This window comes from Pseudonaja textilis, chromosome 1, assembly GCF_049901715.1.
Source record: "Pseudonaja textilis isolate UNSWEBS1 chromosome 1, rPseTex1.2, whole genome shotgun sequence".
NCBI classification, from domain to species: Eukaryota; Metazoa; Chordata; class Lepidosauria; order Squamata; family Elapidae; genus Pseudonaja; species Pseudonaja textilis.
In genome coordinates, this window is record NC_141990.1 from 117,725,348 (window position 1) to 117,745,002 (window position 19,655).

The 19,655-nt window shown below is 35.1% G+C and overlaps 1 protein-coding gene and 1 non-coding gene across 2 annotated transcripts in view; both read left to right on the forward strand.

Annotated features, from left to right (window-relative positions):
• LMBRD1 (LMBR1 domain containing 1) overlaps window positions 1-17,280 on the forward strand; it is a 60,535-nt gene extending 43,255 nt beyond the window's left edge. The window contains exons 11-16 of the mRNA XM_026695168.2: window positions 767-869; window positions 1,543-1,647; window positions 3,843-3,992; window positions 5,426-5,504; window positions 15,915-16,006; window positions 16,144-17,280. Of these exons, the coding sequence (XP_026550953.1) occupies window positions 767-869; window positions 1,543-1,647; window positions 3,843-3,992; window positions 5,426-5,504; window positions 15,915-16,006; window positions 16,144-16,263 (649 nt within the window). The 3' untranslated portion in view covers window positions 16,264-17,280. The remainder of the gene's footprint in view (window positions 1-766; window positions 870-1,542; window positions 1,648-3,842; window positions 3,993-5,425; window positions 5,505-15,914; window positions 16,007-16,143) is intronic.
• Window positions 13,071-13,202, forward strand: LOC113433014 (small Cajal body-specific RNA 15). Its single transcript, XR_003373598.1, has one exon.
• Window positions 17,281-19,655: the final 2,375 nt, after the last annotated feature.

Here is a 19,655-nt window from a genome sequence, read left to right on the forward strand (position 1 = left end):
TTTCTAGTGTTTTTACAGGACTATTCCTGAATTATTGGCACTGTGAACATGCATAAATACATGGATTTTAAAAAATATGCCTGCGACAAAATGTGCTAAAATATATAGGATGTTAGTGGAGGAGTGTGAATTGTAATGCATAATATTTTGAGAACAGAACAGAGGCTATTAAAAAAGACATAGAATACATAGAATCGAATACATAGAATTTAAAAATAAAACCTCAAATATATTTCTGGTTTTGCAAAAGGTTTCCATAAAAGTCTGCACTCACAGGGAATTCATTTTATTGCCCTTACAGCAGATATGTGTAGTAAGTGTTGATGTTTCATTACCCTACTTGGTAACATCATCAATTCAGGAGTTTTGGAGAGAGGGTTTATGAAATGTTATCAGCAATCCAAAAATCAAGCTTGGAGCTTCAGCAATACAACAGTTCATATTAATGTAAACATGAGTGATAATTATCAGATTAATGTCTACTTCATGAGTCTTCTGAATTTTCTATCATAAAATGGTATGTTTTCTGAATCTATAAGTTGCTTAGAAGATATATTCAAGGATCAATCCTGATCTGCGCACAATTTAAAATAGAAAATGCTATACTCCTAATCATTATCACTATCAAATGTTATAAGATAATTTCTAAAATGTTGATGTCAATGTATATCTTTATTTTTAAGTACTTCATATAGAAAATATACTCAAAATGTAATTTTTTTAAAAAAAATCAAGCAATAACAATTTATATCTTAAATTCTTACAGTTTGGATAAAGCACTTCATTCTACTGGTATAAATTCTGGATTTATAATCCTGGGAACTAATTTGACTAATCCATTGAATATGCTGTTACCTGTTCTACAAACAGTAAGTAAAACTTCACTTCTACTAAATGTTAAGGACTTGAATGCTAATAAATAAAAAAGTTTTAAAAATAAGCAAATGAAATATTAAACAATGAGTTAATGATATAGTAAGTACATCTTTGACAATGATTGATAGAAAATGAAAACTCTGATTCCAATAAATAACAGTTATCTTTTGAAAACTACCCAAACTATTATTGGTTGAGAATATCATAAATGAAATATAATAAACTAAATTGTTCTAGCTTGATTGTATCTTGCCAGTACAGGGTTTTTTAAAGCATGAAAATAGTTTTCAATCTATTTGTAACCTGAAATTAGGTTGCTATTTATCCATATTTTGGAGCAAGGAATCTTTTGATCCCATAGCATTCACCAAGGGACCCTGTTAATGCTATCCCATTTTCCATAACTGAGTGTTGAGTGCAGAAGAGTTTTTGGGAAGACACATTAACTTTGACTGCTTAAGAACCCATTTAAGTCTATTAATTGATATTAATATAATCAACATTTGGATAAAATACTACTTTCTGTTATTTTCTTACCATTATTGAATATATTGGATTTAGTAACACTTTTATTTATACTTTTATTGTTTGGGTTTTCCTCAAAATTTGATAGCTGAAGAGTGAAAAGTTTGTCTGATGTATAAATATAGTGCATTTATCTTCTAGGTGTTTCCCTTAGATTATATTCTTATTACCACCATCATCATGTACTTCATATTTACTTCAATGGCTGGAATTCGCAATATGGGTATATGGTTCTTCTGGATAAGGGTAAATTTTATTGTATCTTTCACTCATTTTCCAAGTAATTTAGTATGCTAGACAAATGAATAAAACATTGCAAATTTATATTAGAAAACATGCAGAAAGCTTTGTTTTACATATAATATTAAACCAGATACCTGTTTTATCAGCTTTTATATCAGCTCATATAAATCATTTCACTTCACATCCAGACAACACATGCAGGAATCATTCTGAAACTTAATGCCTTGGAATGCGTCCAAAATAACTAGGTGGCAATTTTATTATATTTAAATACAATTTTAAAACATGTATTAGTAGTAGTAATATTTTAAAAAGTGTTCTAGCGTACTGTATTTCATAATATGCTATCAGTATGAATTCAGTTTTAAAGTATTGTAAACAGTATTTTAAACATTTTTAATTTTATTAAATATATGTTTTTACTTAAGCAGGGTTGCTTTGAAAATGGACGCTTGGTAGAAATTGAATGCTTAGATGCTGATTTTCTTTAAAAGAAACATTTTTTAGCAATAGCACTTAGACTTATTTACTGCTTCATAGTGCTATACAGCCCTCTCTAAGCAGTTTTTTCTGTCTCTGATCTAAAAGAAATACTTCTTAGCTATTGTCATCAGTTCTGTTTTCAAATATTTGAAATGCTAAAACATAAGATAAGATAGGACATCATTTTTTCTTTAGTCTTAGAGCCACTCTTAGTCTGTAGTTAATATCCCCTATGGGGTACAGGAGTCTATGGATAGATTTCAGGAAATCCATGAATTTTGATGGGGAAAACATAAATGTATTTTCATATAAACAGATAGTCCACAACTTATGATCACAAGTGAGCACAAAATTTCGGTTGCTAAGTAAGACAGTTGTTAAGTGAGTTTTGCTCCATTTTATCACCTTTCTCGCCACAGTTATTAAGTGAATCTAGCTTTCCCATTGACTTTGTCAGAAGGTCACAGAAGCTGATCACATGACCCCAGGACACTGCAACCATCATAAATACGAACCAAGCATCTAAATTTTGATCACATGACCATAGGGATGTTGCAGTGGTTGTAAGTGTGAAAAATGGTCAGAAGTCACTTTTTCAGTGCTGTTGTAAGTTTGAATTGTCATTAAATGAATGTTTGTAAGACGAGGACTACCTGTATTACCTATATTATACATTTGCTATGTTTTAATAAATGATAATACTTTTGGAGCACAAATACGCTTTGCTTTCTTTCTAATACAATATGTATTTTATTTGTGCATTTAAATACATTTTTCTAGGAAAGGATCCATAGATTTCACCAGATTCTCAATGGCATGAAAAGTTAAGGACCTCTGCTCTAAAACCAGTAACAAGAAATGCATTATTGCAGGAAATTGGATTAATTATAAGTAAAACTATCTGGTGGGCTGATTCCCATTGGAACAAATGCTTTAAAAAGATAGACACTTATTTTCTAGAAGTAGTTAGTTAAACACTGAATGCTGCAGCAACAGCGTTTTGCAGAAATTGGACTGTTCTTCATTTATTTATACGATTTATAAAGCCACCTATCTCAAACAAGTGATTCTGAGCAGCTTACACAGATTAAAAAAAAAAAACAGAAGAAAAGACTAGATGATTTTAAGTGCCTTTCAAACTATAAGCTCCACAGAAAGGATGAGTAGCATTTAGTTTAATCCCCCGGTGGAGCTCCTATTACCCAAGCATAAGATCTCAAGCCACATGCCAGATATTTCATTCATGCTTTGCTGTAGTTCTCTCTCTTCTTTTCTCTTTCTTCACTGCTTCTGTTTCCTGTCCTGGTTTGGTCTTTTGCTGTTAATACATGGGATAATGTGCTATGTAGAAAAGAATTGGAATATATAACACCAGGGTAGTTGTGCTCATAATTTGGCTTGGCATAATCCAGTTTCCTATAGATTGGTATGTTTTAACATGTTTGAATATTTAAATAAATTAAAGAAGGGGTCTCCAAACTTGGTATCTTTAAAACTTGTGGACTTCAGCTCCCAGAATTCCCCTGCTAAGTTTGCCACGTTGGAGACCCCTGAGTTAAAGCATCCATTCATCAGCAATATTTTGTTTGTATAGAATTGTAAACTCCTGTTTCTTGAAAATTGCGAACAGAAATTGCAAATGAAAGGCCTTCTTATTTTAATGTCAAAAACTAACTCATAATGTGTTAATATAAGAACATATTTTTACATTTTAGCTGTACAAGATCAGACGGGGGAGGACAAGACCTCAAGCCCTTCTCTTTCTTTGTATGATACTTCTGTTGATTGTTCTTCACACCAGCTATATGATCTACAGTTTAGCCCCTCAATATGTTATGTATGGGAGTCAAAAGTATCTAATTACGGTAAGATTTTGGAACTTTGCGGTCAGCCATTATGCATTTTGAAATAAGCACTTTTTTGTGTTACGTTGAATTTAAGTTCAAGTAATAAATCTAGTGTTCAATTATGTAATACTTTAAGTATTATAGTGGTAATTTCGTAATATGAAGGACAGAATATAATTATTTTCTTTTCCTTTTCATTGCTTTTTTCCAATTCCATCCTTCAATATCATAACAGTGCCTAAAATTTTCCTAATACTAAGGGTGGGGTTGGTCCATATTTCACCCCACTCCATAGGATATCAGGAGGGGTTGGGCTAAGGGATAGTGACCCACTTTTTGGGATCATAGTTGCCCTATAAGTGTTTCCATTCTTTTGGTGTACAGGAAGGGCCCCAAAACAGTTTTATTTCATTGGACCTTGGGTCCAATTGCGTGTGTTTTAATGTGTTCCAAATAGGTTTCATACAGGACTTGTACTTCTTCCTACAGTGTATAAGTGATGTATTTATTTTTTGCCCCGGCCTAGTTTTAATGAATTATTTACTTTTATTCTTGAGGGAGGGTCTTTAGATATGTATTTTATTTTATACTCTTATTTTTTCGGAGGGTCACAGTATTGCAAAGCTTGTAAATCTGTTACATATATTATGTTATTCAAAATAGACTTTCTTTCTTAAGCATTTTCAATCATTCCTTGATGACCCGGTCATTTTTTTTCCATATTCTCTTATCTCATTCCCTTTTATCTTTTCATGTTATCTAGTAATATCATTTTTCCCCCAGATCTGATTCCTTCAGTTCCTTGGTAGGGGTTTGACCTTGATAACAGATTGCAGTTGTTGGTTTTGCAGCTGATGGAAAGTTATCAAAACAGTTTAGATATTGTTAATAAAACTGCTTGCATTTCAAATAGTAATTTGAAATGTGATTTTTCTAATACTGCATGTTATACAAATAGAGTAGTCCTTGACTTACGACCAAAAATTCTGTTGCTAAGAGAAGCATTTGTTAAGTAAGTTTTGCCCCCATTTTACAATTTTTCTTGCCACAGTTGTTAAGTGAATCACAGCAGTTGGTAAGTTAGTAACAGTTGTTAACTGAAACTGGTTTCTCCATTGACTTTGTCAGAAGGTCGCAAAAAGGTCACAAAAACATGTGCAACCGTCATTGCAACTGTCATAAATATGAGTCAGTTGCCAAGAACCTGAATTTTGATCACATGACCATGAGGATGCTGCAATGGTCGTAAGTGTGGGAAACGGTCATAAGTCACTTTTTTCAGTGCTTTGTAACGTTGAATGGTCATTAAATCAACTGTTGTAAGTTGAGGACTATATATCTCTTTTTAAAGAAAAAAGCTCATGATACTTGTTGCACCAAGTAAAATGCATGATGTGTAGTATCTTACATGTACTGTGAAATAACCCTCAATTAATGTCCTCTTTGTGCAGAATAATAAGACATTTCAAGGACATTTGAACAATGAAACAACATACATATCCAAAGATTGTGATGCAGATGCACCTGAAGGTAAGATAACTGAGCCCAGTTATAATATACAATGAAAGATAACTGAGTTTGTAATTAACATGTTTGAATGTATTGATTTTTCATGGAAGACACAAAAGCTACTCACCAATCACTATCAGAACTTGCCTTGCAACTGTCATTAATTTGATTCTTTGTCCCCAACTATGGTTGCAATCTTGATGATTCACCTCCTATCTCATGAATTTCTAAGAAATAAAAATATTGTCAAATATGTTGGTGAACTCTGTTTCTATTTCTACAGTCTATTCTGATGTTAAATGAAGGCTTTAGTCCTGAGCCATCAAATTTCTTTAAATATTGCTTATCAAATGTAAGAAATTGGAAACTTGGTAATGTTTGGACATAATGTCTTTTCTAAGAAAATAGCCATTCTAAATAGAGTTCCCTCAACAAAATTCCATATCCATATTGATTTTGCTGTTATTTTCAAATGAGTAATAGGCTTAAAATTATCTCTGTATTTCTGTTGCCCATTTTGCAGTAACAGGTTTTTTTCTCCACTCTTGGGCAGTTTTTAAACAAGTTTTTAACATTCAGAAGGATGTTCCTTCACAAACAACTGTTTTTGTATTATCTTCCTCTCAAGTAGCCCAGATGCTCAAGTATTCTCCACTGCATTCATTAGGGAGGTAGGCTATTTAAAGGAAGATCATGAGTGAATGAGAAGGTATTTACCACTTCCTCTCTGGAGGTTTATGTTTGCTTGTTTGCTTGTTTGTTTCTGCAGAGAATGGCTGCTAATTCCTTCCAGAAAACTGTTGGGAAAAATGTGTCACTCTTTTTTTTGGCCTTTTTTGTGTGTGACTATAGTCTTAAGGATGCTTATTTTCTGTCAGTAGAACTACTTCTAAGTAATATGTTAATGACTAGACTAACTTGTATTTTGGAGTAAAGATGAGCATTTGGCCACTAACTAGATAATTTATTACTTTCCCCACCAGCTTTTGGGAATTAAAAAAGTGCTGACATGAAGGACTCCTTAATAAAGAAACTGACACACTAATTCATTTGTAATAAATTGTTGTGGCTGTAACTCCTTGTTCAGCGAGAATGTTCTCTTAAATATGTTCATTGTTCTGTGGTGCAATATATTTTAGCAGACCAATTTACTTTCTAATTTACATCCTGCTTCCAGTTCTTATGGTTTATACACCAGTATATATTGATTATGAGATTATATTGACAGAAGAGTATTCGAAATAAACTGTTGCTGAGGTGATTGTACATGAATTCCAGTTTCATTGGTAATATTAAAAAGAGGTTGTTATGGCAACTACATTTCTCAGAATATTGCTTCGAATAGAAGAGTAACCTAACTGAATTAGACCTAAATGTTTCTATCCCAGCATCCTGTTTCCCACAGTGCTTAGCTTGATCTTACAGAAATAACTGTCTTTCTCTATTCTTCATCAAATGGTACTTTTGAGCATCATGCCACTGATACTTGGAGGTGTTCAGTGATTACAGCTACTCTTTATTTGTATAATGTTCTTTATAAGAATTTAAAAGCAACTTTGGTTGAGAATCATCACCATATCTTGTGGTAATTAAAACTATGTAATTCATTATGTAGGAGAAAAATGCTTGTTCTGAATTCCATTCCATCATGGAATGACATGATTTTAAACTGGAAAGTTAGCAAATTGTAAAGTAAAACTCTAGCCTACATTTATCTTCAGACGTTAGTCTGGGTCTTTTCTATCCTCCAGAGGAATTGTTAGTAAATAGAAAAGGCGGGGGGGGGGGAATCAGTTCAGATAAAAAAAATATGTTAAATGGGGTAATAAAATGTATCTAAAATGTTATAACTATCAAGAATTGGCAAGAAAAGGAATCTTGAGTTTATGAGTATATAATGAAAATGATAGGGGCCTCAAGGGTGTGGTAGTTTTATAAATCAATAAAGTAAACATCTGCTGCAAATGTAAAAAAGGGAATTCTATTATAAAAATAGTAAGGAACAAATTTAAAAATAAAATTGTCAATTCCATAATAACTTATTCAGATGTAGAAGGCCATATTTAAATATTAGTATAAGACTATCCTTAGTTGCCACATTATACAGTTATTTTCTAAAATTAGAAAGTGGCATTATTTGCACATTTATAACAATAATTTTGAATTTCACAGAAATAGTCATTTTCAATTCAGAAAAAAACTGCTAATAATTCAGAAAAAAATATCACTATGTTCATAGAACACAAGATTTCTAGTGGAATTTATAGATGGAAACAATTTTGCCCTAGTATAATTTTAGACTAACTTCAATTTTCCTGCGATATAAAAAGCACACCTCTAATTTTGGGTGATTGCCACAAAAAAGAATTGTAGGATAATAATGAGTGAAATTAATATTTCCCCTCTATATCTAAAGCAAGTTCTCCTTTAGATAGTTATACCCATTTAGCATACAGTTATCTATCTTCGGTTGAAAAAAAATGCAGTAACGTCTTGGCTTCATTTACCTGTTAAATTTTGAAAATATCTGCAAACATAATCTTTAAATTTAGGTCAATCCCACGTAGTTCTTCTATTTTCAGCATGGCTTAACTTCAATTGTGTCCTTTAAGGGCACATTATATTTCTTTAATTATATGTTGTCTTAGAGTTTCAAGCAGAAGAGAATTGTTAGAAAGTGTATGTGAGCCGAGACAATTTTTTGATTCATTGTAATCTTCATAATAAAGGACAGATCAAGAAGAAATGGATAGTTGTGAAAAGAACTGTCATTGGAGCCAACGGAGGAAAAAATCTTATCTCATCTACCAGTATCAACCCAAAGTTTTACCAAGCCACTTTCTCTCAATAGTTTTAACAGGCAGGCAGCTTTAAGAGTAGACATTTTAAATGGACCATAACCTGGTCTCATTTCTGAACATGCATGCACCCTTTTTATCCAATAGAAGGTAGCATTTATTTCCTCAAATAATTATCTGGGATTTCAGGTGGTAGTTTTATTTTTGTCAGTAAGAATCAAAGCTATTGAAGACAAAGGAAAAGACAAGACCTGGTGCAAAATGTGGATTCCTTTAAATATTAATGTTGCTTGGGCAAGCAGGTTATTCGTATTTAGTATTTTAACCTTAAAGAGTACTTCTTTATTCTCCTTCCTTCCATCCCCAAGTACTTTTCCTCTTCTCTCAGCTCTATCCAAATTTGTTCTTTGCTTTCCTGTCTTGTGAAGACTAAATGGGTCCAAAAAATTGGCTATAATTCGTTTTGTCAGATTACTGTAGAGAGCCATCTGTAAGTCTGTTCATTTTCTTTAATTCAGATAAGCAGCTGGAGGGGGTTGCGTATGGCATGGTATATGCTGCTTTGATTTTCTTGTGTGTTATTTCTTGTCACATAGAGCATAGAAGTTGGCTCATAAAGGTCCTACGCTGCTGAATTAGATCTCAGTTTACATTTTGGGCTTTTTCCTACACATAGTTTATTTATTTATGTGCCACCCTTTTCAGCTTTGAAAGTGGCCTCCCAGGTAGTTTACAAGCTTAAATGGGTTCTTACTCTTTTTCTTGTAGAGGGATAGTCTGTATAAATATGCCCAGTTACTTCAACTAACAGCACAACCCCCTTAATGGTGCCTCCACTGCTGTTCCCACAGTGCATTGCCTAAGGAGAGGTGTATGAGTCCCACTTTCCAGATATTAAGAAATGTGTTTTTACATCTCTTTTGTCAAACTCTAAATTGTTAAGTATTTTAATAGTTAACCTAATGTGTTGACTTTACAGTCAAATTTAAAAATTTGTATTATCTGTTGTATATAATATATTTTGAATGCTGGTATAAGCAAAAAGGCAAGTGCTGTGTTTAATAATAAATAAGAACAGCAAAAACAACTCCATTTATAAGAAAAAAAATAAAGCAAACTAAAGGGTTTTTGAAATAGAAATTTTTTAAGAGGTCATCTAATAACAGCTATTTCGGTTGCCAGAATGGCTGTTATAATTCAAGGCAATCACATGTTGTTGCACCTTACAATCTGGCTGCTTAATAATGGAGTTCCCCATTTAAATTACCATTGGTAAGTGAGGACTACCTATATCGTATTAATTACTTTAAGTTATTTGGTACATAAAAATTCAGATGACACATTGTGAAATATAAAAAAAACATTGATACCACTTTCCTATATTCCATATTAGTTGGTCTGAGGTTATTGTTAAAGAAAAAATAAAATCATCTTTAGCTATTATTTGTGTGTCTCTAGATTAACAAGTAAATGGCCTTTCTGCAGTACATTTCCAGCATGCCTTATCACTGAAGTAAGGGAACCAAAAACATATTTGATACAATATTTTCATGACTTTGGATCAATGTAAGAACTTCCTGTCTTTAAGAATAGTCTTACAAATATCAGCAGTTAGCCATCCTTGTTGGGCTTAAACAGGATCCAAATTACCTAGAGGTTAACTCACGAGGATTCAATATTTTTCACAAGTGATTCCTGAAAGATGTTTGGTATGGCACCTTTACTACTTAAAACTCTTGATTTTAAAAGGTTTCCAAAAACAACAACATTTGTGATTCTTTGTAGTTTCATCCCTCAATTTAAAAGAAAATAGCACATAAATAATTAGCCTCTTGAATTTGTTCCTTAACTTTAGATTCATTGATATTATTTTTAGACAAACCTTATTTGATAAATTATTAATGGCTCTCCAGTTTTTCCTTTGGATCTTGCTGAGATTGCTAGTTAAATCCATGATAGGTTTTCGCTTTCCCCAAGTCCACCTTGTCTGGGAAACATCTGCACTTTACTTACTCGTTTGAGATATTCTCTTGAGAAATCTGTCATAGAATCTTTTAATACTTTTTTGCCCTGTCTATGTTGTATATAATCTCTAGCATGTGTTAAAGCCAATTACACGTTTCTTTAAAATGCATCTGGTGTGAATAAGGAACAGAAGACCTTAGATTATTTTTGTCAAGCTTTTACAGGACACTCCCATTGCATCAGTAGTGTGGGCGCGCTATATTCTCATGGCAACAGTTTCTTGCTTCTCTTTTGACTCTTCATTGTTTAAGTGAAGGTTAAAGATAATCAAGCTGAATTTCTTCTTGGCTAATTGGTAGAAAAGAAAAGAAAAAAAATGAAATGGCATTGTACTATAATAGATTTCTTTCTGAAACATGTAAGGTCCTGATCAACATAAGTGTTTAATGTTGTCAGCAACTTAATGCATAAGCTTTACATGGTCCCATACATGGTCATGGGAGTGGATGCTGTAGAAGTTTGCTTTATGGAAGAGGATTGCAGTGTCTGGCAGACAGACACAGGAAAGTAAAACAGGCCAGAGAGAAGCAGTTATCAAACTGGAGCCATAGAAGAATGGGTCCAGAAGAGAGCAGCAAAGATTAAGGACCTGAGGGTAAACATTTGTGAAGTGTTGTTGAGTCGGTTTAGCCTGTGGGGGCACGTAATAGCTTGTCTTCAAGTATCTGAAGTGCTGTCATGTGCAGAAGTGTTCAGAGTTGTTGCAGAAGACAGGGTAAGAAATAATGGCTTTAAATTACAAGGTAGCAGATATTGTTGAAAATCAGGAAATATTCCTAAAAGTAAGAACTGTTCAACAAAGGAGCAAGTTGCTTTAGGAGTGGCGGTCTGTCCTTCACTGGAAGTGCTTAAACAGAATTTGAAAACCATCTGGTGGAGATGCCATGGTGGAGATTCTTGCACCGGACAAGGTGTTGGACTTGATGACCTCCAGAGGACTTCCCCACTCTTGCTTTCTTTGATTCTGTGAATCACAGCAAGATGCACAAGAGGGAATGGTCACAGCCTAAATTAAAGGAAGTTTCTCTATCATCTGGTCTACTGATTTCTATTAGGTTTTTTTAAGTAGTTTATTTTTCTTTCCTGGATGATACTTGAAAACATAGTTGAAAATTTATGTGTGATCCGTAGAAATCATAGAGACGTACATTCCAATTCTCAAATGCAAAACTCTGTTAGTGATCTTAGCACAGTCATTTTCTTTCACCCTTAGAGCTAATTTGAAAGTCTGGGTTATGTTTCTCATTTAACAGAGCATAACGAAGGTTCAGTAGGGTCATGCTTTCTTGCTTTTGTTGTGTGCACTTATAACAACACCAATCATCTCCAAAGCAACTTGCTCTTGATTTGCCTTGTTCATACTAAGGCAAACTTTTTTTTTTCTTTTCCAAGTTAGATGATATATTTTAAAGCATTTAAAAAGTCAGTCAGGGTTTACTTCAAACAAAAGGGTACTGAATAAAATAATCCTCATTTAGTGACCACAGTTATAACCAGAAACTTGGTTGCTAAGTGAAGCAATTGCTAAGTGAAACTATGATATTACAACCATTCTAAGTGACCAATCGAAGTTAACAACAGCACTGAAAAAAGTGACCTACAACTGGTTCTCGAACTGATAACAATCACAGCATCTCCACCATCACATAATCAAAACTGAGGCACTTGACAACTGGCCTGTCTTTACAACATTTGCAGTGTCCTGGGGTGATGTGACCACCATTTACCAACCTTCCCAGCCAGTTTCTGATAAGCAAAGTGAAGGGGGGAAGTTGGATTTACTTAATTCTGGTCTCTGTTGTGGCTGTAACTGAGAACTACCTGTGTAGACCTTTGAAGTTTGTTACTGTAAGGATTTGTTGTAAAGTTATTTTTTTCATTCCTGTCATAACGGCAAACACTTGCTAAACAAGGCAGTTGCTAAATGAGGACTGGCTGTATCTGGACTGACCAGCAAGGTGCTGTGGAAAAAGCTGAGGCTGCAGCAACTCATTTGTTTTGAGTGGAAATTAATTCAGTGAAGATATTAAGGAATAAGATGAAAAGATTGTTAACATAATCAGGAGATTAGACCAGTTGATTTCTAAGATAAGTGCCAACTCTGTGATTTTATGAAAATAGATTGGAGATTGGCATAATCTAGTGTTAATTCTGGAGATCTATATTCTGGATGGTCTATATCAAACCCTCTGACAAGAATTGAACTCACAGACCCCAAACCTTACTCCAGTGGTGATGGAAATCATGTAAAAACTTAAATGCAGGGGCATAATATAATGCAACACCTGTACTTCTCTGAGATTTTAAGGAAATTTGGATTGTGTATGTATGTATGTGTGTATATACATACACATACAGTTATTCACACATATATACACATACACACACATCCAAACTGTGTATACACACACGCATACCATTCTGATAAATTCTGCATATCACTTCCTACCACAGTGTTAAGCACCAAGCCCTGGATAGCTCCTAAAGCTAATGCGCTGCATTGGTAATCTAAAGTTCAGTAGTCTGTAAGTTCAGTTCCCAATAGAGGGTTTGAACGTAGCAGAAAAGAACTGGCTATGTGATTTCAACCAGTTTCAATATTAGCAGTCATGCCATATGTAAGTATAAACAAGTTCTGATATTTAAATTATAAAATTGCATCTTAACTGTTAAACTTGTACTGTAAATCTGTATGTTTGAGAACAAATGTGTATTTCTGTACTTATCTCTTACTTAGCATGTATAAACTACATTCTAGATTCTTCTGGAGGACTAAGAAAGTAGGGTCAGTGAAGTCAGTTGATTCTACTGATACTATCCTCCTAAATGAAATGGCAGAAGAACAAGGCCTTGCTTGTAAGATGTGGCTAAGCCTTACTGCAATTTGCCAACAATGTCTATTTCTTTTCTTTAGTACACACATACATACACATTCTTCTGAGAATAAAGAGTAGACTTATTTAGAATATACAGATTCCAGATGTAAAATTGCAAGACGTGCCATTTTGAAAAAAAAAAAAAAAGTTTAATGTAGATTTTGACAAACTGTCTTGCACAGTAGCAGTATACTAATTAACCCTATTTTAGAGTGCCATATCATCAGGATATAAAATGATATTAATAAATTTGTCATGGATCTTTGGCATATGAGTGTGTGTGTGAAGCATACAGAATCCTGGAACATCATTAACATAGATGTTAAAAAAACATTGAGGCTAAAATACAATCCCTGCCTGACATCTTTATGGGTAAGTATATTCTTAGAGGACCATTTACACCCACGCAGACTTTCAAATGGGTGTTTGAGTAAGGGCCTTAACCAAGAGTTAGAGTCTGGGTTCCCATATTTAAGTTGGGTAGTTTCTTCCCCAGAATATTTTTGTTTATAGAATCAAAAGCCACACTGAGATCTATAATGTTGTTAAACATTTTCTTGCCATTAGTTAGTTGTTTTGTTATGAGATGGTGTTAAATAAAACAGTTGTCTATTGTGATGTGCTTTAGTGTGAATCCAGCTTGTTCCTCCACTAAAAGTCCCCTCCCCTCTATTTCTCTGTCTTCTACACTGCTCAAAAAAATAAAGGGAACACAAAAATAAGACATCCTAGATCTGAATGAATGAAATATTCTTATTAAATACTTCTTTCATTACATTATTGAATGTGCTGACAACAAAATCACACAAAAATTATCAATGGAAATCAAATTTAGCAACCCATGGAGGTCAATTTGGAGTTACACTCAAAATTAAAGTGGAAAAAAACACTACAGGCTGATCTAACTTTGATGTAATGTCCTTAAAACAAGTCAAAATGAGGCTCAGTAGTGTGTGTGGCCTCCACATGCCTATATGACCTCCCTACAACGCCTGGGCATGCTCTTGATGAGGTGGCAGATGGTCTCCTGAGGGATCTCCTCCCATACCTGGACTAAAGCATCCCCCAACTCCTGGACAGTCTGTGGTGCAACATGGCGTTGGTGGATGGAGCGAGACATGATGTTCCAGATGTGCTCAATTGGATTCAGGTCTGGGGAACGGGCAGGCCAGTCCATAGCATCAATGCCTTCATCTTGCAGGAACTGCTGACACATTCCAGCCACATGAGGTCTAGCATGGTCTTGCATTAGGAGGAACCCAGGGCCAACCACACCAGCATATGGTCTCACAAGGGGTCTGAGGATCTCATCTTGGTACCTAATGGCAGTGAGGCTACCTCTGGCGAGCACATGGAGGGCTGTGTGGCCCCCTAAAGAAATGCCACCCCACACCATTACTGACCCACTGCTAAACCGGTCATGCTGGAGGATGTTGCAGGCAGCAGAACGTTCTCCACGGCGTCTCCAGACCCTGTCACATGTGCTCAGTGTGAACCTGCTTTCATCTGTGAAGAGCACAGGGCGCCAGTGGCAAATTTGCCAATCTTGGTGTACTCTGGCAAATGCCAAACGTCCTGCACGGTATTGGCTGTCCCCACCTGTGGACGTCGGGCCCTCATACCACCCTCACGGAGTCTGTTTCTGACCGTTTGAGCAGCCACAGGCACATTTGTGGCCTGCTGGAGGTCATTTTGCAGGGCTCTGGCAGTGCTCCTTCTGACCCCTCCTTGCACAAAGGTGGAGGTAGTGGTCCTGATGGTGGGTTGTTGCCCTCCTACGGCCTCCTCCACGTCTCCTGATGTACTGGCCTGTCTCCTGGTAGTGCCTCCATGCTCTGGACACTACAGTGACAGACACAGCAAACCTTCTTGCCACAGCTCGCATTGATGTGCCATCCTGGATGAGCTGCACTACCTGAGCCACTTGTGAGTTGTAGACTCCATCTTATACTACCACTAGAGTGAAATTACCGCCAGCATTCAAAAGTGACCAAACCATCAGCCAGAAAGCATAGGAACTGAGAAATGGTCTGTGGTCACCATCTGCAGAACCACTCCTTTATTGGGGATGTCTTGCTAACTGCCTATGCTTTCCACCTGTTGCTCTTCCATTTGCACAACAGCATGTGAAATTGATTGTCAATCAGTGTTGCTACCTAAGTGGACAGTTTGCTTTCACAGAAGTATGATTGACTTGAAGTTACATTGTGTTGTTTAAGTGTTCCCTTTATTTTTTTGAGCAGTGTATTTTCTTAAAAGATGTTTTATATGCATTTTTGCCAGAATTTCAGTTAAGATTTCTCAGTCTATAATTTTTTTTGTCACCCTTGCCTCCCTTTTTATAAATGAGGGTTATAATGGCGATTTCTTATCTGACTGGGATGTAACCTGTATTCTATATTCAACAGCTCTAATAATGGGACCCACCAAACAATGTATGTCTTGAAGAGATCAGGCAACAAAAAAAATCTTCTCCATGTGCCTTATTAGATTTCAGAGATTGAATAATAAATTAGATTTCTGAAATTGACAAATTGTATATACTTGTGTTTATGAATCCTTTCTCATCTGTTCAGATTGAAAAATGAATGGTATTTTGTAAGTGTATATTTGGCAGTAATTTCAATTATAAAGAGAATCCATATATTCTTAGAAGAATCATGACACTTTTAAACTCATTTCCTAACATTTAAGAGCAATTCTTAGCTGCTTCTCTCTTTTTTTCCCTCCAGATCAATGCACTGTTACTCGGACATATCTGTTTCTACACCAATTTTGGTTCTTCAGTGCTGTATATTATTTTGGCAATTGGGCTTTTATTGGAGTAAGTAATCTCATTTGTAGATGATTATGTTCTAGGATAACTATACTTAATAATATGTGCACATCATGGCAATATTGCCTTGCATAAATCTGTTGCATCCTTCATCTAACCTCCAGTGTGTTGATGTAAATTCACAGGTTTTCTTGATTGGATTAATTGTGTCATGCTGCAAAGGAAAAAAATCAGTCATTGAAGGTGAAGTGGACGAAGATGATTCAGATATAAGTGATGATGAGCCATCGCTCTATTATGGCTGACAGCCTACAGTCCTGAAGGTTAACGCTTGCAATGTAAAACTGTGAAAATGCCACTTTTGGTTGTGACTTTATTCTTGGAAAAGTTCACTTTTGCCAATATTGAAGGGAGAAGTAATATAAACCAGGATTTGGAATTTCTGCAAATCTGACTGGCTTATAGTTAAATTCATTTGTATATCGGCACAAGAGCTAATTTTATGAAGGTAAAATTAAAGAGAACTATTTTTTGAGTATATAGCTACGAAGCTGTGATGTCATTTAAATGCCATTTAAGTTTGTTAGTCTTGAATTTTAAATTTATTAATGATTTTTGTTTCTTTAGACTATTGACCAAACTGACAAATGTGTCATACATCTCATAGAAATCTAAAGTTACCAGTGTTTGTTAATATGAAACTAATACCTGAAACACACCTGTTGGCATATGAAGTGATACTTAAAGAAAATAGAACTAGGTACAACTCTGATCATTTGAGCAAATCCTTCCCATATCAAATATGAATTTAGTATGACATTCAATAGTTGCAGATGGGTTACAGCTATTATATTCAGTAAAATAGTGGAAGAAATGTGTATTCCATTCTCAAGTATTGTTTACCCAGTTTAGTATCTGCCCACATATACTATTCTCAACCCAGTTGGATAGAGAGCAATAGATCTGGGCAGATCAACAATATAGAATATGTTCTGAGCTTTCTAATTCAAAATAACAATGTAAAGAAAGACACTTTTTCCATTTTTCATACAATTTGTGAGCTTTAATTTCTTCCTGGTTTAAATTAAACCCAGTATGTACATTTAAAAAAAAAACATTAAATATTAATCACCTTGCTTGGTTACAGTTTGCTATTTACTGTCTTGGCATAATAGTACAAATATGCTGAACCATGTTTTAAACACTGAAACAACTATTCAGTATAACTTTGCTTAATTATAATTGATGACAGGCACAAATGCTTTAAAATAATGCTATTTTGTTTCTTATTTTGTAAAATAAAAATCAGGATCCTAAATACATACTATTCTGAAGTATTCTTGTAACTCAAAGTCTATTATTTAATTTTAGTCTTTACTGTTCTTAGATTTATCATGCCTAAATAATTACATATAAAGAAAACAAGCTTTGAGTGTGTTTTCTGTGTTTTTCAGACTGCAGCAATTTCATATATTTGCTCCCTCAAAATATAATATGGAATAATATTTTAGTTTTACTATTATTTTTTGATGCTTAAGCTAGCTTTTCTTGCAGGGTTTCCCATACCAGAAATCATGAGAGAAATGATGTGGTCAAAGGAGAGACAAAAAAGGCTTAGTTTAACATGCTTACTGGAAAAGGCAGGGGGAAGAAAAGAGAATCCTTGTACTTCATTATGATTTCTTTCTTAAGGAGTCCCCCTCCCCAGGGGTACTCCCAAACATTGTTTTTTGTTCCCAACTTCAGAAGGTAAGAGCCCCCTTCAAAACTTTTCATTGGATCATTGTAACTTGGGAATAGCAAGAAGGACAAAATAATGTCTTGACTTCACATAACCTGTGATGTAATGCCCTTCAACATGCACAGTGTACAAACACCCCCCCCCCCCAAAGCTCAGCAGAACAGCTCAGACTATCGGCATAATGCTAGTAATAGCCTTTGCATTTCCATCTGACAAGCTCAGTGGTTAAGGATGTTGTCAGCTGTAAAGCTGACAGCCCATATTTGAGACCCAGGTGCTGTGCAAAGGGGTGAGCTCTTGTTTCTTCCCCAGCTCTTGTCCACCAAGCAGTTTGAAAGCATACAGATGTGAATAAATAAGCCCGGTACCTCTTTGCTGGGAAGTAACAGCATTCCATAAGCCTTGGGTTATAGTCATTTGACCAAATGACCACAGAAATGTCTTTGGACAACACTGTCTTTCTCGGCCAAGAAACAGAAATGAGCACTGCTCCCAGTTGGACACAACCGGACAGGAGAAACCCTTATCTTTATTAAAACTTAGAATCTCAGCTCACATTGACAACTTCAGTGCATGGAGCAGGATAGTCCGTGAATACTCTTGCGTACTACTTTACGTTTATTGGTCTTATATATTCTTAATTTGCCTTTTCAGGCAACCTCCCTTTAAAAAGGAGCACAATATAAAATAGCTGTCCAGGTCCAGAGACTGTTCCGTCCAGGTACTGAAACAGATTCAGCAAAAAACTAAGCCAAAAAAACCCCTTCTGTTTCATGACCTTAAAGTCAAGGAAACAGTTGATGCATGACTAATAGCATTTATCTAAAACTGGTTCAATTCCATGTAAGACAGAAAGTTCAGAACTCTGTCTCTGCAATTGCCCCCTGGAATTTACTCAATGCACTTAAAGAATCTTAATTTAAATCCCATGTAGAGATTTAAGATCATTTAGATGTTTAGAATGAAACACCTAAGGTTCCTCAAACTGCTAAGCATTTTATGGCCATCAAAGCCATTCAGCTCCAGTTCTGAAATCCAGCTAGATCAAGAATTAATTCAATTTTATTTTCAGGCTCTGAATTTAAAACAGGCTAAAAACATTCTCTTGCACATAGGTTCTAGTCCTGCCCTAGGTGCAAAGCCAGCTGGGTGACTTTGGGCCAATCACCCTCTTTCAGCCCTACAAAGAATGCAATGGCAAGAAATCAAGAGTTCAGCAAGAATTCAGAAATCTTGCCAAGAAAACTGCAGGAATTAATCCAGAGAACTGCCAAGAGTCCTTACTGACTGGAAGTGCACACACATGCACATGCACACACACACACAAACACACACATACTGTATTCATCTTGCCATTTTTAACAACTTCTGGGCAGATGTGACAGCCAGAACCTCTCCTGACAGGAACAAACAGCCTGAAAAACTTGCTTAGCTCCTAAGAGTAACATGCTGACATAATATGCAATGCTTTCTTGGTAATATTTGCATGCTCAGTAAAAATGTCACAAGGAATAGCCTGGGTGTTTTGAAAATTTTATGTGTAAAGTGACTTTTTGAACTACTTTGTCCTCATAAGCAAAGCCTGCTATCTGGAGTAAGGAAATATAAAATTAGCATTAGGCTACAACAGAGCAACTAAACATGGTATGCCTCTTGCATAAAGACTACTTATAAATGTATAACTATAGTATGCTTCTATCAAGCATCCTTAATATTAAGAAGCAAGCGTCAGTACAAAAACAACTCTGATTTCCTTAAAAACATTGGAAGAGAATCAAAATAAATAACTGTTGGATTATTACTAGCTCTCATAGCTACTACCTTGTGCAGGAAAAGAAAAACCAATGCCCTATTGAGTATAAATGATGAATAACAGGAAACAAGCATATTAGAGGGAGGGGGCTTGGTTTCATCAATTATAATGGCACAAAATCATGAATGGGACTCTTCTAATAA